General features: G+C 52.7%; 2 protein-coding genes across 5 annotated transcripts; one reads left to right on the top strand and one right to left on the bottom strand.

The window, feature by feature from the left end:
• Positions 1-5,215: 5,215 nt before the first annotated feature.
• Positions 5,216-14,925, top strand: PIGK (phosphatidylinositol glycan anchor biosynthesis class K). Its single transcript, XM_078603185.1, has 11 exons — positions 5,216-5,401; positions 5,925-5,978; positions 6,498-6,589; positions 7,125-7,260; positions 7,759-7,870; positions 8,441-8,537; positions 9,923-10,040; positions 10,696-10,806; positions 11,194-11,375; positions 11,839-11,920; positions 12,660-14,925. Exons 1-11 carry the CDS (start codon positions 5,279-5,281, stop codon positions 12,771-12,773), a joined length of 1,221 nt encoding a protein of 406 aa, XP_078459311.1. The 5' UTR covers positions 5,216-5,278; the 3' UTR covers positions 12,774-14,925.
• A 1,401-nt stretch (positions 14,926-16,326) lies between these two features.
• RABGGTB (Rab geranylgeranyltransferase subunit beta) lies at positions 16,327-23,415 on the bottom strand. Of its 4 annotated transcripts, none has more exons than XM_078603186.1 (9): positions 23,302-23,415; positions 21,383-21,490; positions 20,496-20,693; positions 19,917-20,022; positions 19,745-19,797; positions 19,511-19,621; positions 18,941-19,066; positions 18,257-18,406; positions 16,327-17,499 (listed from the first exon to the last, which is right to left on the bottom strand). In XM_078603186.1, exons 1-9 carry the CDS (start codon positions 23,302-23,304, stop codon positions 17,359-17,361), a joined length of 996 nt encoding a protein of 331 aa, XP_078459312.1. In that variant the 5' UTR covers positions 23,305-23,415; the 3' UTR covers positions 16,327-17,358. The 4 variants fall into 4 exon arrangements, with proteins under 4 accessions (XP_078459312.1, XP_078459314.1, XP_078459313.1 ...); XM_078603188.1 differs by lacking the exon at positions 23,302-23,415 and adding an exon at positions 22,997-23,281; XM_078603187.1 differs by lacking the exon at positions 23,302-23,415 and adding an exon at positions 22,589-22,990.
• Between the last annotated feature and the right edge of the window lie 681 nt (positions 23,416-24,096).

The raw sequence follows: 24,096 nt of genomic DNA, 5'->3' as shown, positions 1-24,096 counted from the left end.
GGTTCGTGGCGAAGTGCGGTAACCGCTGCGCCACCGCTCTCTGAAAACACACAAAGATCACCCGTGTAGCCTTAACAGACTGTTCAGGCAAGTGCCGGCACGGCACACGAGGGGGTGGGTGGCTAGCACCACGCCCGGCCGCCTTTGTCTCCCCAGTGGCGATGTTTACACACCGCGCCACGTACTCATTTGAGGCCGAGTCGACCTAGGGGAGGCCCACGACCGGTTCAGATAATCGTCACTGGTGTTCGTGGCCGTGAGCGGGAATCGAACCCGGCTCGCCAGGTTCGTAGCTCAGTATGAATACGTAGACACACACACACAGACAGACACAGACACACACAGACACACACAGACAGACACACACAGACATACACTCAGACAGACACACAGACAGACACACAGACAGACACACACAGATGTTGTCACCCAGACGCCCCCGCGAGATGCAGTCGTAATTGCTGATGGGTTCTACCAAACATTAAGCGATAAGAGCCCCCCCACCCCCGCCCCCTTCCTCCTTCCCTCACCACCCACTCACCACCCACTCACCACCCCCTCCTTCACGCCACCACCTCACCGCGTTCTCACCCGCACTGAATCATCATCATGCACAGACCTACGAATGATGTGTAATGTGGTTTGTGATATGCATGTGGTGTGTATGTAATGTGTGTACGTAGTCATGTCTGTATGTTATGTTCGTGATGTGTGTATGTGATGTATGTGGTGTGTGTCTATGTATTTGATGTGTGTTTATAATGTGTGTATTTGTAGTGGTATAGTGTATGTGATGTGTGGTGCATATATAGCAATGTGTACGTGTGATTTGCCTGTAATGATTGTGCATGTACCTATGCAATGTATGCAATGGGTATGTGTGTGCATGTATTGCGTGGTGCATGTGTGTATGTGTTGGATGTTTGCGTATGTACATTTTTGCAGTGTGTGTGTGTAAGTGTACATTGTGTGTGTGTGGGGAGCGGTGGCGCAGTGGTTACCGCACTAAGGCTGCGACCCGGGCGAGAGCTGAGGTCCAGTCCCCACTCACGGCCACCGACCCCGGTGACGATTATCTGATTATATGTGGGCGTCCCCTAGGTCGACTCAGCCTTAAACGAGTATCCGGTGGGGTGTGTAGACTGGTGTGGTGCTGGCCACCCACCTCGAACAGCTGGGGGATGTCCTTCCTGGCCAGGTAGTCCTTCGCCTCGCTGGTGCTCATGGCGCCTGGGGGCGAGTTCCGCTGCAGCCGAACCGATCTGAGCCCAGGGTCTCCCTCCTGCTTCGGATTATACCGACCAGGGGGTCACCCCCCCCCCACCACCACCACCCCTCTCGTCCACCTCTTCTCTCTGTCCCGTCTCTTTCCCCTTTCACTCCTCACACTCTCTCTCACACTCTCTCTCACACTCTCACCGTGTCTCTCTCACTCTCACCGTGTCTCTCTCACTCTCTCCGTGTCTCTCACTCTCACCGTGTCTCTCACTCTCACCGTGTCTCTCTCACTCTCTCAGTGTCTCTCACTCTCTCCGTCTCTAACACTCTCCGTGTCTCTCGCACTCTCTCCGTGTCTCTCACTCTCTCTCCGTGTCTCTCACTCTCCTCTCTCTCGCTGTGTGCATCTCTCGCTCTGTTTCGCTGTTCTCTCTCCCTCCGTCTCCCCCTCCCCCCGTCTCCCCCCTTTCTCCCCGTGACTCGCTCTCCCTCCTATTCCAAATGTCGATTTCATCGTCTGTGGAAACAAGAAGATGCTCGGTGTAGTCGGCACTTTGCTTCGTTCGTCATTTGGTATTTTTTTCTCTCTTTCGCTTTCACTCTCCCCGCTCTCACTTCTTTCCCTGCCACTCCCCCCCTGTCACATCCTGTGCATCTCTCTCCTCCTGGCTCTTCTCTCTCTCTATCACTTTATCCCTCTCGTTCTCTCCACACCGCGTCTCGCAACTGCTCTCCCTCGCTCTCTTACCCACTCTTCACCCCTCCGCTCTCCACCTCTCTTCCTCGTTCTCTCTCTCACTCTCACCCTCCCTCCTTCTTACCAACTCTCCCTCCCTCTGCTCCCCAACCTCTCTTTTATATTCCACACTATCCCCCACTCCCCTCTTGCTCTCTCTCTTGCTGTTCATATTGCCCCTCTCCCCCTCTCCCTCCCTCTCTCCTCTTGCTGTTCCTATTGCCCCTCTCCCCCTCTCCTCCCTCTCCTCTTGATATTCCTATTGCCCCCCTCCCCCTCTCTCTCTCCTCTTGCTGTTCATATTGCCCCTCTCCCCCTCTCCCCCTCTCCTCTTGCTGTTCATATTGCCCCTCTCCCCCTCTCGCTCTCTCTGCTCTCCCCAGCCCCCTCTCCTCTCGCTCCCACGACGCCACCGCACGGGGCCCCCGCGTGCTCCGCAGACGCGGGCCACCGCCAGTAGACAAGCCCGGCCCCTCTCGCTCTCTCGATAGACACGCACACATAGAGACAAAGACACCCCACGTGGCCTTTACATGCCGTGCCTTCATAGGTTCTCGCTAACAGCATGGCCGCCTTTGTCTCCCCAATGGCGATGTTTACAAATCGCACCAGGTACTCATTTGAGGCTGAGTCGACCTAGGGGAGGCAATGGACCAGTTCAGATGATCGTCACCGGCGTTGGTGGCCGTGACATGGAATCGAACTCGGGTCGCCGGGTTGCGAGGGCAGTGGGATAACCATGACACCACCGCTCCCCCACGTAGACACACAAAGACAAAGTCCCCCCGTATAGACTGCACAGACTTTTCGGGCAAGTGCTGTTGGAGAGAGAGCACCCTTGAAGGTCGGGATGGCACACGAGGGGGTGGCTGGGCAGCACACGCACACATACAGAGACACGCACACATACAGAGACATGCACACATACAGAGACATGCACACACACAGACACAACCATGTAAGCAGCCTGAGGACGGCTGCTTGCGTTGTGGCCGAAACGTCGTGAGAATTGTATTGTATTATGTTTTATTTTTATTATTTTAATATTTCCCTTCTACGTGACTTTACCGAAAGAACCAGGTAAGGCCCACTGAGATATTAGCTTCTGTCTCAGAAGCGACCTGGCCACAAATGATAGCTCCACGAAATGGCTGATCGTCGTGTGGAAATGCAAATAATCTAATCGCGCGTTGAGACACCCACAGAGACACATGTTTAGACACCCATACACGTGTTTTAGACAAACACAGACACGTGAAAGCACTTGACACACACACGCACGGAAACACTGCACACACGCACAGACACACCACACATCGCATTCGCACCCTGACACTCGAAGGGACTATCACACTCACACACTCGACTCTCTCACACTCGCAAACCCTCTCCTCACTCACGCCAACAGACTCTGTGGCACGCTGAGACACACCGACACCAACCAACATTCGCCACCACGGCGCTTGTGCCAGGCTAGGTGCGCTTTGAAGCCATGTGAAGTTGTCGAAGGCTCGCTGGCAGGAGGTCACGTCGCAGACCCAGCAGGTGCCACGGGTTGACTGCTGTGCCAGGCTAGGTGCAGATCACGAAACAGACCCAGCAGGTGCCACGGGTTGACTGCTGTGCCAGGCTAGGTGCAGATCACGAAACAGACCCAACAGGTGCCACGGCTTGACTGCTGTGCCAGGCTAGGTGCAGGAGGAGGTCACGGGACAGACCCAGCAGGTGCCGTGGGTTGACTGCGGTGCCAGGCTAGGTGCAGGAGGAGGTCACGGGACAAACCCAGCAGGTGCCGTGGGTTGACTGCTGTGCCAGGCTAGGTGCAGGAGGAGGTCACGGGACAGACCCAGAAGGTGCCATGGGTTGACTGCTGTGCCAGGCTAGGTGCAGGAGGAGGTCACGGGACAGACCCAGAAGGTGCCATGGGTTGACTGCTGTGCCAGGCTAGGTGCAGGAGGAGGTCACGGGACAGACCCTGCAGGTGCCACGGGTCGACTGATTGAGTTGACCGGCAGATGCACCACCACCACAACCAGCTGTGCCCCCTACACTGCCAACTCGCTGCTGCTGCTGTTGTTGTGAGGGCCGAGCTTGACACCGCAGGTCTTCGGCACCGTCGCACGTGTATCATTTAACCCCGTTGTATTTGTAATGTAAGCGTAAAATGTGCTTAAGAACTAATACATGCTTGGTTCTTTCGGTGAAGTCACGTAGAAGGGAAACAATAAAATAAATTTAAAATTGTGTATTTAATTTTAAAGCATTTTTATTGATTTTAACAAGTCGTGATTTATTATTTAATTGATATTATTATTTCTATTATTTATTTTTTACCTACGTGAAAAAAAACTAAGAATAAGTGACAAACAGTACACGTCAGAAAGCTTTAAATCAATGATTTAAAGCTTTCGTGACTGCAGGGATTCATATTATTGGTTATTTCGGTAAAGTCACGTAGAAGGGAAATAATAAAATAATATAAATATATAACAATAAAAATTCTCACGACGTTTCGACTGCAACACAAGCAGTCATCATCAGGTGTTGCAGTCGAATCGTCGTGAGAATTTTTATTGTTTAATATTTATATTATTTTATTATTTCCCTTCTACGTGACTTTACCGAAAGAACCAAGAATATAGTACACGTCATATTTGTTGTCATATTTGTTGGGGGTCGAGGAGGTTGCCATACCCTGGCTCGCCAGGAGAAAGCGGTACAGCCAGTGGACTCATCGCCATCTGTTTTCATCTGTACGAGGACTGAGTGTTGCCCCCCCGCGCAAGGCGTGGGGGTCATCTCCGGGTGCTCCGTTTCCCTGCCCACGTGTTTAATAATTACCAACACGGCTCCTCATTAATTGTCTGTGAACATCTTACAAATTTAAAAAAAACGCCAGCAGCGGGAGCCTCCTGAGAACGAGCCCCACGACTCGGTGTGGCGCTGGTGGACAATGAAGTAAAAGGTTGTGAATGATACGTGATCGTGGTGATGATGTCGCCACGTTTGTTGACGAAATCGCCGATTTGCTGTCGCTGTGTTTGTCTCGCGCAGCCGTTCACATTTCCCACATCACACAAACACGGACGATTATTTTTGCGCATGCGTGTTAGTAAATACAATCCCGCGTCGCGCGGCCATCTTACTAAGGGAGTGGGGGGGGCTTGTCGCCTCTCCTATAGGGCGAGACAGCTGTGACGTCACTACCGAATTCTCGGCCTGAGCCAATGGAAAGCGCGGCCGTCATCGATTCTATCCCCGACCAAGATGGCTGCCTGAGGCTTCCGTGACGTCACCGCTCCCGTGGTGTTGCCGGTTGTAGCGATGGCCGCGTCTCGTCGCTCGCTGTGCCGAGCCGGGCCCGGCCTCCCTCTCCTCTTCCTCGTCTCCCTCCTCCTCCTCCTCCCTCTTCCTGGGCTCCTCGCCTCGACGGCTGAAGATGTACAGGTGTGAAGGCAGACGCTACCCGCAAAATACACGTTTCCTGCGGTAGCGAGCTACATGCGTCTACGCAAAGGTGCACCTAGCCTGGTACAGGAGCCGTGCTGAAATCACCGCTGCATGGTGATGAATGATGGCAGACGTTGCTTTCTGTGTGTGTGGCTGACTGGCACATACATGATTACCGCTTCGGTGGCGGTGAATTTCAGAAGTGGGGATACAAAGGCGGCGGGCGGCGTGGGGCTGGCCACACTCCCGGCCCCGTGTACCGCCCCGATGGAAGGACTACTCTTCGCCTCGTGTAGTTACACTCCCAGGCTGTGTTGAGAACTCCCTTACACACAAGCCGCCTCGGTCATGTGGATTGTTTGACCATACTTCACCACGATGTTCAGCGCAGGTTGGTAAAGTATGGAGGGGGAGCCCAGGACCGGTTCAGGTGTCGCTCGCTCGCTCGCCACTGATGTTAACTGTGGCCAGGAATCTAACTCAGGTTGCCGGCTGCGTGTGGTGTGTTTGTGTGATGCAGGGACAAACTGAAAATTTCTTCAAAAGTGGCCATACCAACAACTGGGCGGTGCTGGTGAGTGGTGCTCCTGGATGGTTACAGCCCAGAGGCCGCCCTCATTAATACTGCGTGGGTATTAACCACAAACGCCAAGCACCCTCTGCTTCATAGTGGAAGTTCAAGATCACCTGGCGTGATTCTACACAGAGTAGAGCACGCGTGTGGCTGCCACGGTCCAACATTTCCAAATCTTATAAATACCTAGCATATTCCTCCATTATGATGAACCTCACCGAAACATCAGCCCCTACACGCGGACTAACGCCCGCTTGCAGGTCGGTGCCGCGTGCACTTGGCGCTGCACAGGGACAGCTGCCGCTGGGACTCCCCTCGGCTGGACTGCAGCATGGCACCGGCATGGTTGAGATGAGCTGACATTTGCCAGGGAGAAATAAGCGGCCGGCTGTACGTTTGGCCACACCACTCCCTCGTGTGCCGTGACGGCCTGAACAATCTCTTGTTTACATCTCTTGCCCCAGTGGGTCTATAGAGGCTACCTGGGGGGATCTTTGTTTGTGTGTGTTTCTTCTCAAGGTGTGCACATCTCGCTTCTGGTTTAACTACCGCCACGTCGCCAACGTGCTGTCTGTCTACCGCAGCGTCAAGCGTCTGGGCATACCGGACAGGTGCGTCGTATTCACATCGCAGGTGCAGCTCTCTAACTGCTTGCCCACTCAGCTGCTGGCAGAATGGCCTCCCCATTGGTGTCGTAATTGTATCATTTGTTAGAGCTACCCAGTATGGAGCGGTGGGGCACAGTGGTTGGTGCGCTGCGCTGTGAACCCGGCCATTGGTGGCAGCGAGTGATATCTCAACCAGTCCTAGGAACACCACCCCTGGCTTTAACCCACGCTGACCAGCGTGGTGAAGTATGGTGAAACAACCCTCACGACCAACACAACATGGGGAGATCTTCAACAATAGATGGCTGTTAATTTTATGTTACAATTAGTGCATCCAAATATCCCTTCCCGTAGGCCTTTTTAAAAGGGAGCAGGGTTGCCAGTGGTTATGAAGAGGAGTGCCAAATTAACCAAAATGTCCACATTATTTCACGAATAACTGCAGGGAGTATCGGGAGTAGGGTGCACGGGTAGCAGATGAGGTGAGCTGTGGTTGAGTGCTGTGGTTGTGTGTGGCACTGGTGTGGCCGTCCCGCAGCCAGATCATCCTGATGCTGGCGGACGACATGGCGTGCAACCCCCGCAACCCCCGCCCCGCCACCGTGTTTAACAACGCGGCCGAGCAGATCAACGTGTACGGGGACGACGTGGAGGTGGACTACCGCGGATACGAGGTCCTGCCGACACAGTCCACCTCGCCACACAATCTCTCCCCCCCCCCCCCGCCACAGTCTACGTTTTAGTACGGTCGCTCCACCTCCACCACACGTCGTCGCTCCACCTCCACCACGTGCCGTCGCTCCACCTCCACCACGTGCCGTCGCTCCACCTCCACCACGTGCCGTCGCTCCACCTCCACCACACATCGTCGCTCCACCACCACGCGCCGTCGCTTCACCTCCACCACACATCGTCGCTCCACCTCCACCACGTGCCGTCGCTCCACCTCCACGTGCCGTCGCTCCACCTCCACCACGCTCATCCACCCTGTCAATTCGCGCTCTGCCGCTTGAGCTTCCTGCTCGCCGATCCACCGCGTGGGGTGACGTCGCTATTGATTCGGCGGTGAGGGGCGACGTGGTATCGGCGTTGCGCGAGGCTTCTGTTGGGGCCAAATGATTTCAAAGTGGCTATTGCCGTGTTGATAGCGTCGCGACCGCTGGGCCCGGCAGGTGACGGTGGAGAACTTCCTGCGCGTGCTGACGGGAAGGCTGCCTCCCAGCACCCCCCGCTCCAAACGGCTTCTCACGGACGATCGCAGCAACATCCTCATCTACATGACTGGTGTGATGCATGCACACACACGCACACGCACACATACACACACACACGCACACACACACACATACACACGCACACACATACACAGGCACACACACACATACACACGCACACACATACACAGGCACACACATACACAGGCACACACGCACACACTCACTGTGGGTGTGTGTGTGTGTGACACTCACTGTGCGTGTGTGTGTGATGCTTACTGTGGGTATGTGGGTGTGTGACGCTCACTGTGGGTATGTGTGTGTGTGTGTGACGCTTATGTAGGTGTGTGTGATGCTCATTGTGGGTGTGTGGGTGTGTGGCGCTTACTGTGGGTGTGTGTGTGACGCTCACTGTGGGTATGTGTTGCTCAATGTGGGTGTGTGTGTGTGTGTGTGACGCTCACTGTGGGTATGTGTGTGTGTAACGCTCACTGTGTATGTGTGTGTGACGCTCATTGTGGGTATGTGTGTGTGTGACGCTCACTGTGCATGTGTGTGTGACCCTCACTTTGGGTATGTGTGTGTGATGCTCACTGTGTGTGTGTGTGACGCTCACTGTGTGTGTGTGTGACGCACTCAGGACACGGGGGAGATGGCTTCCTGAAGTTCCAGGACGCAGAGGAGATCTCAAACGTGGAGCTCGCCGACGCGTTTGAGCAAATGTGGCAGAAGCAGCGGTGAGGCTGAACCTCGCACCACTCACACAAAGACAAAGATCCCCCATGTAGCCTTTAAGAGACGGTTGGGGCAAGTGCAGTTAGTAAGCTGTGAAGGCAGGCACGACTCATGATGCAGCGGTGTGGCCAGCATCACACCCGGCCGCCTTTGCCTCCTGAGTGCTGATGTTTATACATTGCACGAAGTACTCATTTAAGGTTGAGTCGACCTACAGGAGACCCAGGATCTGTTCAAATATTCGTCCCTATTATGGGGCATGAGTTCGAATCGAACTTGGGTCTCCTGGTTTGTTGTGCAGTGCACTAACCACTGCACATGCACGCCCACACACATGTACGCACGCACGCATGCTCAGAAGTTGATGCATGCGTCTTGTTTGCGATTCCGTTGGAAGGCGTCTGTGATGGCGTCCGTGCTTCTCTGCAGCAAAGCTTGCGTCAGATGTAGATGAAAAAAATAAAATCCAAAGAGCGTTTGTGAAACCCTTTCTTTTGTAGTGCAGGATTTTCACTCTCTCCGTCTCAATCTGTCTCAGCCACTGCTTATGTGTGGCGCGTATCGGTGTGTGCGTATCAGCGTGCGGGGAGCGGTATTGTAGCGGACAGCATGCTGTGCTACCAACACTGTCTGGGATGAAATGAAATCGGCAGCGAATCCCAGAGGCAGCTCACTCCGCTCTCCCAGTTTCGTTCTCTCTCTCTATGGGTCTCTTGTGTGCATCGATGGGTCTCTATGTGAGTCCATGGGGCTTTTTGTGAGTTTATGGTTCCCTATTGGAGCCTTTTGCTCTCTTTGAAAGTTTACAGTGCTGCGTGTGAGTTTACGTAGTACAATACGTGGATTTATTGAAAAATGTGATCTCAAGATGCTCTGCAGAAAGAGTGGACATGTTTAACTTATAGAGAGAGCCAGTCATAGGTCTATGCGAGTCTCTGCTTATCTAAGATGCGAGTCTGTCAACTCCCTAAGTTAGTCTCTGTGTGTCTGTGCAAGTCTATGGAGCTCTATGAGAGCCGGTGAGTATCTATGTGGCTAATGCAGACTTGATGCCTTGCAATGGATGTCTCTTTGTTGTTTGAACATCTTAACACCAGTGTGTTATTGCCAGAAAGGGTGACGCCTATTCTTATTGTTTCATCTTACCGGGCCCTATGTGAGTTTCTGGGTGTCTGTGTGAGTGTCGGTCCCCATGCACGTCTCTGTGTATCCATGTTACTTTATAGAGGCGTCCGATCACCGATCGCTTCGCGAGTCTCCGGGTATCTATGCGAGTCTACGGCTCTCCGTGTAATTTGAGGGTTCAGAGAGGACGCGAGAGAGACGGTGAGAGGCGCGGGTGTGAGAGGTGTTGCCAGGTATCGCATGGTATCATGTGTGCCCGCAGGTACCACGAGGTGCTGTTCATCGTGGACACGTGCCAGGCCGTGTCTCTGTACCAACGCTTCTACTCCCCCAACGTCATGGCGATCGGGAGCAGCCAGGTCGGAGAGGACTCTCTATCGGTGAGGGCCGCCTTGCTGCTCGCCCACTCACCTGGGTGTCTGACTCCCCGCCCGCTTGCCTTCCCTGGTGTGGACCTTCCCTAGGTTGACTAGGCCTAAAACGAGTGACCGGCGAGGTGGCCGGGCGGTTTTGTGGGGTCGGAGACACCTGAAGCGCCGCGTTCCCAAAGTGTAACTCCCGTACATTTCTCGATCGCAATTCACGGAGCGATCGTCATCGCCCTCTCCCATCAGAACTTGGCAGGACCTTCCTGAAAGGGAGTCATGAGGATTTCCTGAGTAAGCAAACTTGGTGAGTTTGATGGTCCCAGTTTGCTCACAAGACTGGCCTTGCAAAGTGAAAGGTTCTCAGAGGTAGCTCTGTGATATCCACTTCCATGGGCTGTACTAGAATAGGGAGGGTCTCGCTGCTTTGTGAGGGTTCCAAACGGATTCTTGGTCTCACGACGCCGCAACGGCAAAAGAGCAGTCGGGGTCAAACCGCGGGGAAACAAGGACAACGTTGTGAAGCGAATCGCGATCGTGAATTGCGACAGTCGCCGGGAAGGGGGTGAACAGTTCCACCGCTGGACGCTCTTTAGCGTGAATGCCCCACTGCTAACGACCCTCACCGCTGTCTCCTCCCCGATGTCCACCCCTCCCCGGGGTCGACCAGCACCACATGGACTCGAGCATCGGCGTGTTTGTGATCGACCGCTACACCTACCACCTGCTCGACTTCCTGGAGAACATCCACCCAGCCACCCGCAAGACCATGACCGACCTGGTGTGTTACGATCCTCCATCACGGACAGCACCACCGTCACCGTCACGCCTGCCACCACTACCAACACCATCGCCGTCAAAGCCACCACCACCGTCACGGCCACCACAGCCACGGCCACCACAGCCACCACAGTCACTGCCGCCGCCACTACCAACACCACCACTACCATAACCACAGCCACTACTATCATCCCTATTTCCTTCACCATCACTGCTGTTACCACCACCACCACAATAGTTCCAGGTGTGTGAATGCGAGCTCTGTCTGTCCGTGTTCTGTGTGTGTGTTTGCGTGTTTAAGTGATAGTTCTGTATGTGTCCATGTGTCTGCGTGTGTGTGTGTGCTAACCGTGTGTGTGTGTTTGTGTCCGCATGTGCCCCCCCCTAGTTCCAGGTGTGCCCTCCGCGCGACTGCATCTCGACGCCGGGCTGGCGCACAGACCTGTTCACGCGCGACCCGGGCTCCGTGCTCATCACCGACTTCTTCGGCAGCGTGCGCAACGTGGAGCTCACGATGGAGACCGTGGCGTTGCCGCGGCAAACCAACCCCCTGCTCGCCGAGCTCCCGCGGTGAGGCTCGCTGGCCGCTGTGCCGGACCACTTTTCAAGATATCTGGGTCGGATTGTGCTCGATCGAGAGTTTTGTCTGATAATCTGAGATGGCGTGTCGAGGGCTTCTCTTTTGATTTTGTCGGATGGTCGTTAAAATGTATTACACTTGTTTTGCCGAGGAAAGGCTCAAGGCTTTTTCAGGAGGTTCCTACCAAGATTTGGCAGCAGGGGGGCGCGGCGACTTATTTCTGTTTCCCAATTAGGGTTTACATGTTGAATTTTTGGCAAATTTGTACCGGGATGATGGCACACGATAGCCGACTCTTCTTCGAGTGACGTCACGGGATCTCTGACGTCCGCTGAGAATGAAGCAGAGACGGCGTGTCGTATTTCACGGTAAATTACTACACCGCAGTATTAACTGGGGCGGCTCACGGGATTCGATCCAAAAACCTCTGATCTCATCTGCTGTGCACTTCAGGTCAGAAGAGACACTCACCAGTCCTGGGCCTCTCGAGGTCGACTTCGTGGATCCACTGCCGGTGGCAGACATCATCCGAATGGTGAGCGACACACACCCTCACCACCACACACACCCTCGCCACCACACACACCCTCACCACCACACACGCCCTCACCACCACACACACCCTCACCACCACACACGCCCTCACCACCACACACGCCCTCACCACCACACACGCCCTCACCACCACACACGCCCTCACCACCACACACGCCCTCACCACCACACACGCCCTCACCACCACACACGCCCTCACCACCACACACGCCCTCACCACCACACACGCCCTCACCACCACACACGCCCTCACCACCACACACGCCCTCACCACCACACACGCCCTCACCACCACACACGCCCTCACCACCACACACGCCCTCACCACCACACACGCCCTCACCACCACACACGCCCTCACCACCACACACGCCCTCACCACCACACACGCCCTCACCACCACACACGCCCTCACCACCACACACGCCCTCACCACCACACACGCCCTCACCACCGCACACGCCCTCACCACCGCACACGCCCTCACCACCGCACACGCCCTCACCACCGCACACGCCCTCACCACCGCACACGCCCTCACCACCGCACACGCCCTCACCACCGCACACGCCCTCACCACCGCACACGCCCTCACCACCGCACACGCCCTCACCACCGCACACGCCCTGGTTATGGATAGTGCACTTGGTGTGGTTAGCGCAAGCCACCAGGAGTCCTTGTGCGTGACCCCGGCGCGCCCCCGGTTTGTGCGGTGGCAGGGCAAGCGTCGCGAGTGGCACCCGCCAAACGCCTTCATCCTCTCCTTCTGGGCGCTGGTGCTGCTCGTCTTCTTCAAGGCGTATGGCGCCAAGCACCTCCCCTTCATCTTCTAGCGGCGCCGCCACCATGGCTGCAGGCGGCGGCGGTGGAGTGCGGTGACCCTCGGAGCGCCGCACCGGCCCCTCGCGTACGGCCCCACCGCGGCGCACCGACAAACCGCACCGTGCCACGCAGCACCGCGTCGGCAAATCCGCGCGGCACCGACACGACGCCACATCACGCTGCACACGTAACCGGCCCACGCCGCGTCGCTGCACACCATGCCACACGAACCGCGCACTACACACCGCACACTACACACCGCACACTGCACACCGCACACTCTGCACACCACGTTACATGATTGGTTCCAGAGCCCTGTGAAGGCTGCAGATTCTTCGGCCGCATTATTTATTTCGCGAGGTGTGTGCGGTGACACATTTGTACTGTATATGCGGTTATTTGGATATCCGGTTGTGCTGTTTTACCGTGGTGCAGGTATGCGGTTATGCGGCTTTGCGTCTCGCCAGATGGCCGTTCTGGCCACCGGGGAAATCAGAAATCCAAACCGGGCGCTCGAGTCGCGAGCGAGAACACAGCCCCCCCCCATCTCCTCCATCTCCCCACCATCCCCCCACCATCCCAACACCATCCCCCCACCATCCCCCCACCTCCCACTGGTGGGGAGGGGCAGGGGTGGGCACTGAGCCAGGACTTGTGCCGTGGCGCTGTGCCCACCTCTGCGGTGGCGCTACGTGGGCCGTGTTTGTTTACTTCCTCGGTCGGGCGCCAGCGCTTTTCTCGCGTTCCTGAAGACCCCCCCTCCATTATCGCCGCTCCCCCTTCCTCCCCACATCATCCTCCTCTCCCTCCTTGTCTCCCGGGAAATCCTCTGCCTGTGCGCTTGTGCGTTCATGCGTGTGTGTGTGTACGTTGCGACCTCCACTCATGGTAACAGGGTCTTGGGTCGCACGGAAATCCTAGCACGAGTGCCGATCGGCAGTGTGCGCTGTTGGTCATGCCCGATGGGGGTTTTGCGCAGTCATTGGTGACCGGGCTGACACCACTTACCTCACTACGTTTAAGGGCCTGGTTTCACCACAACTCGGGTTATGTTGGTCTCTGGACCCCGGTGATTAAACTAATTATTTGGTGTTGCTGCGTTGGCAATGGCCTATAAAGACACAAGTCGGGCAGTGGCCCTTCTTCATAGCGTATGAACGCCGCTGATTGTACCTCTTTTTCTTTTAAGGCAGTGTTGTTGACGAGTGATAGTTTTATCGTTAATTATGGGTCTAATGGGAGTCTGGGTCCCTGTGAGTGTACGGGTCTCTTTGTGAGTCACTGGTGACTGAGCTGAGACCATCAAACTGGTTGCACTTGAAACCTGGTTTAATCGCAGGCAGTGGCCGAAACCCAGATTTAAACCCAGGATGTCAGTGGTGCCAGCGTGGGGTAGTCTTTTGACTCCATAGTTTTGACCCTGGGTTCAGAATATTATATATTTGAATCCTGGGGTACAAATACTCATATCGCATGGAGTAAAATTTTTCTTTTTATTCTTTAATCAAATCCTGGGCCTCCAAGTGGTGGCAATTCCTCAGATCGCCAGGGAGTGAATCGTCACACCCACCTCCCACCACCACCCAACCCACACACAAACTCTAACCCTGCTGTGGCAGAATTTGCTTGAATCAAGGTGTGTGTGCGTTGATGGAAATCGCCGGGCAGTCTGCGCTGAGTGGCGTCTGGATTTGTCGTTGAATTAGCGATGCCGCCTTCATCTCCGTGTCCCGTTGGGTTTATTTGTAGAGAAGCCAGGATTGTTTTAGCGTCTGTTTATTTTGAGGCTTGCCGTGTTTATATTGTGGGCCCCACGCACAGACACACACCCCCCTCGTGTGCTGTGCCAGCCTTCATAGGTGCTTGCTCACAGCACGTGCCCTAAAAAGGCTATACGGGTGATTTTTTTTGTCTTTGGTGATTGAAGTGCGTGTGTGGCGGTGGCAGCGGTGTCCAGCGTTCCAAGGTCGTCACCACTCACAGCGTTATGCATATGGGAGCAATGGTTCGTGAAATGCACTATGGGCTTGGCGACCCGAGCTCATTCCTTGCCATGGCTGACATCGGTGGTAAGTGGTAGCTGAACGGGTCAATAAAAACCAGAGAATGAATGTTTGTATGTGTGGCAAACGCACTTGTGTGCTAAATAAAAATTACAGAATCTCTTGAGTTTGCCTCCTTAATTGACAAAAGTGGCCCAAGGTTCTTGACTATTTAAGTAAAAACTTGAGTTTGGATAAGTATGCATGCTAAATACATTTTGTAAATGAAAATTAGGCATTCTGTGCAAGCTGTGTTTGACTTGAACAAATTAGTAACCCATCTTGAACCAACCTCACATACTGCCCTGGCGTTTTTGGCATTATTCATGAAAATACGGTGTCCAGAATAAAAAATAAACCAAAAATAATTTTCCCTCAAAAATGTTATGGCTGCATTTGTCCAAGAGTGAATCCCCTCCTTGTGTGTAGGCCGTGCCATGCCACACGTGAGATAAAAAGTGGGAAATTTCACAAAAATGTATTCGCCCGATAAAAACGACATCCTGACCCATGTCGTTTTAGTGGGAAATGGCGAAATATTCATCGACAGTATATATATAAAAAAGGGAAATTTGTGATTGTATCTGTTAATGTTTAGCGTACTTCCCGAAATTGCAACAAACCTTTAAATTTGCCATGTGGGTACTCTCCAGACTGTACAGCATGCAAAATTTATAAAAATAGACTTTTGTATTTTTTTTGGGGGGGGGCGCAATAAAGCATAATTTGCACGGCAAGTGAGCTGTGACGTCACATCTGTCATGTGACCCGTGTGCGGAAGCGTAGCGGAGTGCCTGCTGATCGCGGGTAAAGTGAAATGCAAATGTGTTGCAGGTATAAGGCGTTCTTCGCGCAGAATTGCTTTATTTTAGTTGTTTACTGCAGTACGCACCCTGAAAGTTGCGTGTGTCTGCAGCAAGCGCGTGTATATGTACCTATGGATGCGCGTATGTGTGGGGGGGGGGAGCAGTAGTGTAGTGGTTAGAGCGCTGCGCTACCAAACCCAGCGACCCGAGTTCGATTCCCACTCAGGCCACCAAACCAAATTATTTCTCCCCCCTCGGTCGGCTTGTAATGAGTAACTGGTGTGGTGTGTGAACATTGCCACTAGGGGAGACTAAGGTGGCCAGGTTCATGGTGAATCGTAAGTCCTGGGTAGTAAAGCTCCTGGCTTATATATTTCAATAAAAAGTGAATTCCTGCATTACATTTATGCTACACTGCTACATAATCAAGAACATCATGAATTACATCTTTTTCCATCCAAAATCGTAATTATTAGCTAAACTATGCCATTTCTTTTTCTTAAAGTGGAGAAAAGCAAAGTAAGCATATTGACAGATTGTAAATATCACATTGTCGACAAGACCACAGGCGACCATAGATAACAATTGACAAATAAATGAAACTATTTTGAAGGGGGTTATCTTTCGGAGGACAAAAAAATGTGTTTTTTTTCTTTTAAAAAGGCCTCTTCAGCACTTATCTCAATCCCAATGCACAAAAATAACCATCGGCTATGTTAACGCGTGTCCACAAAATATTTATTCCAACAATGCCCAACAGGAATCGCACAATTTAGCTTCATCATCGTTTGTTGCGTCGGGTCACATGATGAGCACCTGGCCACACGCCGTGTTCTTCCTGTTGATGGAGGGGGAGGAGTGTCTGTGCCTGAACCCTGTCCATCACCAAAAACTGACATACCCAGTATGCACCTGAACGTCACTCATTTATGAAGCTTCAGAGTCATCATAGGGCAGATACATTCATGCACACCGTGGGATCATTCAGTGGGGGATAAATCGTGAGTAGAGTTGGCAGTGGTGTAAAATCATAATCAAACAACGTCACAAATCTTACATCGTTATTTGATTACCGCGTGACCTTATACAAAGTGAATTGTCATAATTTGGATTAACAAAAAATAAAATATTGTCGCAGCTATACATTTGTACTGGGTCTCTTTAGTTCTGTCTGGTTCTAACTTGTACGTAACGCTTGAATACAATTTGCCAATTATCCCAGGATTCATAAATTGATTCCTAAATTGATCAATGCATGTGCCGTGAGCATATTAATTGATATTAATTGATGGCTTTAATAGATTTTTAATTGATCAATCAATGACTCACGAGTCAAGGTTTTAGTTGAGCATTAACTTTAATTGATGAGTCATTACAGGTTAAGTGCAATGATGAATGTTAAGCTATATTAACCCTCTTGATTTGAAGCTTTCGTGACTGCAGGAATCCATACTCTTTGGTTCTTTCGGTGAAGTCACGTGGGTATAAAATAAAGCAAGCTTTCCCACCTGATGACGGACACTTGTGTTGTGCCCGAAACGTCGTGATCTATTTTATTTTATACCTACGTGACTTTACCGAAAGAACCCAAGAGTATATATTAACCCTGTCCATCGTTCACATGCCTGTTGGTCAAGTTTCGCGTTGGCGCTGAGATTGGTCACGTGACTGGGAGCCGGCTTTCCTGGACCCAGGGCGGCTGCGACGCCCCCGTGTCCCGTGACGTGTGCGAGGTGGGGGGCGGCGCCCTAGTCCAAGATGTCGGGATCCAGGCCAATCCGCCTCAGCGTCTCCTCGGGCATGCAGAACACGGGGTTCACGGGCCGCACCTGGGCCTCTCCCAGCAGGGACAAGCCCGCGATGCCGAACAGCGTGTGGAAAGGGTCCACCTGGTCAACGACAAAAACCCCACCAAGCTGAGCCATGAACAATTTCGTGTTCCCTTTCTTGGCTGCCACTCCGTAGTTGTTCTCAACCACCGGTCATTATCGCTTCGACAGCGACGGGCTCTACCCATGCCCACTGACTTTCTTTACGGGGCAAACCTTGCAATGCAGAGTGAGTTGGCACATTGTGGAGCACAGGTTGTGCATTTGCCAGTCATCACAGTCAACGCATAACACCTGGGTCCGTCCCGTGACCTGCCAGCAGAGCGCTTTCCACGCTTCACATGACGGCTTCAAAGTGCACCTAGCTTGGCACAAGAGCCACGATGACGTCATCATCACTTAGTGGCGAATGGCAGCTTTGGCTGTTATTTTAATAAGCCTTCATAGATATTAGCTTACAGCAATTGCCCCAAGAGTCCATGTGGTCTATGTATTTTTGTGCATGTGTATGGGTGCAACAGTAGCATAGTGGTGAGCCCACTGTGCACGACAAACCCAGCTCCTCTAGTTAGATTCCCAGCCACAGCTGACATCAGTTGTGATGAGCTCTCCCAACGTGTTTTCGGGTCGTACTGCATGTTGTTAGGCACGATGTCTGACGTTTCGTTCCGTGTGCTGGGTGCTTTTTCAGGAACTGGATACGAATCGAGTTGAATTCAGTTGCTGAAGAAGGCATATGGAGCCAAACATCGGACATCGTGATGAAACCCACTCCTACAGAGCCACAACCGTAATTCACCCGCGGCCAGGCACTCACCATGTCTCCCGGGCGGTCGGCAAACCCCCCCGTCTCCTCGTCCTGGCACGCGAGGATGAACCGCCGCAGTTTGTCGGGGTCGATCCAGTGCAGGCGCCCAATCATCTGCAGTGATGCGAGCACCCACCACGAGTAGCACACGTCCGGCAGCTGGCGGCAGTGGCAACAAGTGCGCAGCAGCGGTGGCAGCACCGTTTTAGGGTGAACACGAGGAATGGGAGTTTTAAAACAAAATGTTAAAAAGACAAGACCGCAATGTGAAATGGATCTTATTCTTCAGAGCAGTAATGCAGTGGATGGTGTGCTGTGCCGTGCACCTAAAGATCTGAGTCGGTCATGAATAATGTCCGTGGCTTTTTAAAAGTCTGAAATCGTGGATATTTGGTTGCGATATTCATTTGGAATATTTGATTCCTCATGAATAACAACAATAACTGAGGCTTTCCTCGTCTTGGCCAGAAAAGATATTCACAACAGGGGTTTTGACGAGCGAAACGTACCACTACTGTTGGCCAAATGGAAGTGCGGTGTGGTGTGGCGTGTGCATGACGCAGTGTGGTATGGCATGGTGTGTTGTGGAGTGCAGCGATGCCGTGTGGTGGCATGATGTGGTGCGGGGCGGAGTGACGCGGTGTACCGTGAAGTGACGCGGCGTGATGCGGTATGGTACGATTGTGGCGTCACCTTTTCCGGTCGTCCATTGAGCCCGCCGGAAGGCAGCTGGCGCTCACAGAGCCACCAGCCCAGCAGGTCGGCGTCGATGTGGTGAAGCTGCCCGGTCACCGACAGGAAGCCCACGCAGCAGTATATCTAGACCCGCGCGTGCGAGCAAGTCACGTCACACCCAATACTCCACTCCCTACACTGAGAATGTTACATTTGGACTCAGGAATTGAAACAAATCCGTACAAATGAGACAAAAGTGCTGCCCTGGCCGATGTGAGCCAGAGGTGACTTGAAGGGATCTCAGAGGTAACTCTGTGATATCCACTTATGGACTGTTCTCTAATACGGTGGTGGCGGGGGGGGGGCTAGGGTTGCACTGCTCTGCAAGGGTTCTGAATGGATTTTTTGTTTTATGACATGACACCGATAGCATAATTGCATTAATATTATTGGACGAGGAAGCAGATGAGTGAGTGGATGAGCGAACGGGTGAGAGGGTGATTGATCGGGCGGGCGAGTGAGCGGGTGGGTGAGTGCGAGCGGGTGGGTGGGTGAGTGAGAGGTCTGGCAAGAGGGCAGATTGATCACCTGGCCTGCATGGGACTCCGAGCCTGGGCGGCACCCGAAGCCGCCGTCAAAGTTCATGCAGGACAGGACGAACTTGACGGCTTTGTCCACGTCCACGGCGTCGAGGCGGCCCTGCGCACAGCGAGGACGACAAGGAAAGCGGCGCGCTCGTGCGGGGCCCCGCTCCAGTCGGCCGAAGAGACGATTGTCCAAGTCGAGTTGTTATGCAGCCAACGGAGAAACGGCGCGTCTTACCAGCAGTGCGAGGGTCGCCACAGCGCAGAAGGAAAACCTCGTGTCGATCTCACCTGCACGGCAGAAGGTGTCACTTTCAGTGCAGACGCCACATCAGAAATACAATCTTTAGCATCCTTCAATAAAATGAAACTTCTATGGCAAGAGAGGGGTCCACGCAGCATCTCCTCACCCCACTTGTCGCCGGCGAACGAACCATCTTCTTGCTGCAGGCCGCGCACAAAGCTCACCACCTTCTCCACGTCCACACTCGACAGGCTGTCGTACAGCACCAGGATCTGGCGATGGCGAGACGAGCGCACAGCGACACTCGTCAATACCACCGCTGGTCGAGGGCCTGCCCACGCCGCGCGGGTTGTGGGGATTATTTGAAAGATTTTGAAGACGGGGAGTGCGATCGCGAAACTGATTCGGGTTGGGATTGGATTGGGCCAGTGGAGCGACTGGATTATAGGGGTGATATCATCTCGTTTACTGCCAGTCGGTATATAAATCCACACTGTAAGTTGTAACTGCAAAATTGCTTTAGCCAGATACTACTCATGCAGTTATTTGGCAATTCAGTTGCTCCGGGTGAAGAGTCTGAAGGAATAACACTCAGAGAGGGTCCCAACATATTACTTCACTCCCTCCATATCCGGACGAGTCGAGTAACTCGACCGATAATCGATTACCGATTATAATTGTTAATCGATAATCGTTCGAGTGATCGACTACCTCGGGAATCAGATATCCCCGCTCCTCCAGTTACCTGCACGGCGCTGAGCGTGTAGAGCAGGTGGGGGTCGTGACCCTGGCTGGCACTGATGCCGCCGCACTCGTGCTGGCACTCGGACACGAAGCGCAGGATCTCGTCGCGGTCCATGCGGCCCAGCTGGCCCATGAGCTCCATGGCGGTGAGGCCCCAGTACACGCCGCTCATGCGCAGGTATTCCGTGATGCAGTACTCCTGCGAACGGGCGAAGGCCCCACCACCGCATAGCCGCTACAGACCGCTGGGGCAACTTGTCTATTCTATGGTCTCTCATACTTGCCTTAAAATGTTGGCCTGTCGATAACTATCTTTGCATATTTATCTGACAATACAACACTTCACAGCCACGTGTACAAAAGCCCGATGTGACTTTCCCCCTCCCCACAATATAAAACTGTCTAACTGGGTATCAACATTGAAATGCCCCCCTCACCCTTTACTTAACTGAACGATGGTTTTACTCAAACAATAACTCTGCTTTTCAGTCCTATAAACATAACAGATTATGGATCCCTCGAGTAAAATCCTAAACAGTACGTGCACACACATATATATAAGATCTCCACCTGTGTGATCTTCACAGACCATTGACACAAGTGCAGTTAGCGAGCGACTATTAAGGCCGGCATGGCATGTGAAGGGCTACCGCCGGAAGCACCACGCCTCCCCAGTGCTGACGTTTACGTTTAAAGTTGGTTGCTGACCACTTTGCGTTCACGGCCTTCAGACCCGCGCTGACCATCAACCGGGTCAGCTCTGATGGCAACCAGCACAACATTGATCCCTGCCAACATACGAGAGCAGCACAGTCGGCTTGCGTGCGAGCGCCTGACCGTGTGCGTGAGGGTGCGAGTGCGTGAACGCGCAAGGCACGCTGGGCGTACATAGTCGTCCTTCTTGGAGCTGTACTCGGCGATGTAGTCCGCATGCTTGGACAGCAGCAGGGAGCTGGGCGCGTCGGGCCCAATCACCACGTCCTTAACCGGAGTTCCCTAGGCGACAGGCGGATGGATGCAGTGCGTTAGTGTTCATCCGTTGTAGTGTTGTAGTGACAGTGTTCATCCGTTGTAACCGTAGTGGGATTTCTCTGACCCACACCTGCTACTTCAACACGCTCGTCGCGATGCATTAACCGGCCAGGAGCGGTGATGGTAATGTGCTCCTGTGATTTAGCGCTTGGGAGGGAAGTGTCAGTGGATCGCGTAGAGATTTGTAAAACTACCAAACCCCCTTGGATTGAGGATGCCAGGGGATGACAGTACAGTGTACTCATGAACCCATCTGCGCACAGCTTCAAGAGTTCACGTGGTGGATTGTCTTCAGGTACTCTGGTTTCCTATGACATGCCAAAGACCCGTTGATGGAATTGGCCAAACATTATGTATGATTTTGACTTTAAACTTTCGTGACTGCAGGAATTCATATTCTTTGGTTCTTTCGGTAAAGTCACGTAGACAGAAAAAATAGTAATAAAAGATAAAGGGAGTAAAAAGATCACGACGTTTCGATCGCAACACAAGCGGTCGTCATCAGGAAAAGGGGTTAGCCTCTAAAGGCAAAAGTGATGCTAATACACTTGGGCTGCGCCCATCTCCAAACCTTTATAAACAGTTTGCCTTTAGAGGCTAACCCCTTTTCCTGATGACGACCGCTTGTGTTGCGATCGAAACGTCGTGATATTTTTATTCACTTTATTTGTATTTTTTTTCTATCTACGTGACTTTAATGAAGGAACCAAATAATATGATGTATGATGCGTGCCCCTCGTGCGAAAAAGAGTCGTGATTCCGCGAGGCGTTCCTGGATATAGGACATCATCACAACATCACAGAGATGCACACAGATTATGATTGCGACTCAAGACACTGGGCAGCCCAGAGGATGGGTGCATTAGACAAATGAAGTGAAAAAATTCCACGTAAATATAACAGCACAGCAATTGGCAGTACAGCAATCCCTGCCATACGAAGCCAAACAATAATGAATGGAACTGGTCGAACGTCCTGCGAGTTGTGATGGGAGCGAAGCAAGTGTTGTACTGTACTTCTAAGCTCTCGCGTCTCCACTCAACACCTTCACCGCTCACTGACCCGCGTGGCGAAGTATGGCTAAAGCCACTGCTACGACCCGCACGGTGTCCTTGAGTGAGAGAGTCTTCCAGTCAGCAGTGAATTCATTCAACTCACGATACCAGCTGTGCTCACCTTGCTAAGCCGAATTCAACCCCACGCGTACGACTTAAAGCTCGCACTTTAAGATGAATGAACACGACGCATATATGATTCCTCAAGTCTCGCAATTCAAGTCAAACAAAATCACAAACCTGTGCTAAACCTGACACTTCAGCCGATAATAACCGCACATTAAGCCACCCATAGCCCTACATTAAACCTCACACTAAACACAACTTTAAGCCTGCCAATTAAACCTAACTTAAATCTGACAGTTCAGCCACTTTAGACAATTTAAACAAGTCATAAACTAACTTTAAAACTCACGGGCTAAGCATATTTAATCCCACACGCGTGCGTTCAGCTCCGTGCTCGACTAGCGGCTGCGGCCGGGGAGAGCCGCCCCTACCCCCGCAGAGAACCAGCACCAGACGGGGGGCCCGCGGCGGGGTACGAATAACCTGACTCAGGGGCCCTCTACGACGCCGGGGGGCCCCGCAGGAGCCTCCCACCCCCCGGCAAGGGAGTCGAACCCGACCCTGGCAAGTCTCTGGGGGCATTGGGAGGAGCGGGGCCCGGGAGCCGGACCCGAGGCCGGCTCCACGGAGGCGAAGGGACCAGGCCTCGCTCACCATGGCGACGGCTCCTCCTCCTTCTTCCGGCCGGCGCCGTCACGAGGCGACGTCACGAGACGAGGCGACGTCACGAGGTGATGATGACGTCACAGTAGATTCGATATACAGTATTGGAATTGCATGGGTAATCGATGCTTTATGCGGTTTGTCTTGTCGTCGATTATTGTCATCGGATTATAACAACCCTTACTAGTTGGCTGTGTCGGGTGGTGGCGGGTTTTAACGACACATTTATATATTTACGCGATCGAACCCTACACCCTCTATTATGGCTATTGGTCGCGAAAGCCTGCCGCGTGTTAAACTGGATAACGGTGAATGTAATCAATGCTGTCCTGTTCTGCTCGTTTAAACCGTGAGGCTAAAAGAAACCAGGTACATTTTATGAATACAATTATTAACTTTAGTGCAGAAATCTCATACCTGTAAACCTCTCAAACGGGAGAAACACAAATAGACAAAATTGTCTGCCCCTATTGAAACGAATGTACACCCAATTTCCCTGTATAAGAATACGGGGTTAAGCCATATGGGTTGACAGGTGTGATATTGATCATTGTATTGTTATTCTTGGTTCTTTCGGTAGTCACGTAGAAGGGAAATAATACAATAATACTAATATAAAACAATAACAATTCTCACGTTTCGACTGCAACACAAGCAATCATCAGGTGTAAAATCCACAGCAAGAAAATGTGGATTTGCTGTGGATTTCACACCTGATGATGATTGCTTGTGTTGCAGTCGAAACATCGTGAGAATTTTTATGGTTTTATATTTGTATTATTTCTC

The sequence above is a fragment of the Lampetra planeri genome, chromosome 20, assembly GCF_965212315.1.
Source record: "Lampetra planeri chromosome 20, kcLamPlan1.2.h2, whole genome shotgun sequence".
NCBI lineage: Eukaryota > Metazoa > Chordata > Hyperoartia > Petromyzontiformes > Petromyzontidae > Lampetra > Lampetra planeri.
Note: the sequence above shows the minus strand (reverse complement) of the source record. Positions and strands in the feature narration are given on the sequence as shown.

Coding starts and splice junctions, on each gene's coding strand:
- PIGK (XM_078603185.1), top strand. CDS start 5,279: ATGGCCGCGTCTCGTCGCTCGCTGTGCCGAGCCGGGCCCGGCCTCCCT. Junction 6,590..7,124: donor CGTCTGGGCATACCGGACAG/GTGCGTCGTATT, acceptor GCCGTCCCGCAG/CCAGATCATCCTGATGCTGG. Junction 7,871..8,440: donor CATCCTCATCTACATGACTG/GTGTGATGCATG, acceptor TGACGCACTCAG/GACACGGGGGAGATGGCTTC.
- RABGGTB (XM_078603189.1), bottom strand. CDS start 21,771: ATGAGTACACTGTACTGTCATCCCCTGGCATCCTCAATCCAAGGGGGT. Junction 20,694..21,382: donor GCTCCAAGAAGGACGACTAT/GTACGCCCAGCG, acceptor GCCCGTTCGCAG/GAGTACTGCATCACGGAATA. Junction 19,067..19,510: donor CGGAGTCCCATGCAGGCCAG/GTGATCAATCTG, acceptor GCGCGGGTCTAG/ATATACTGCTGCGTGGGCTT.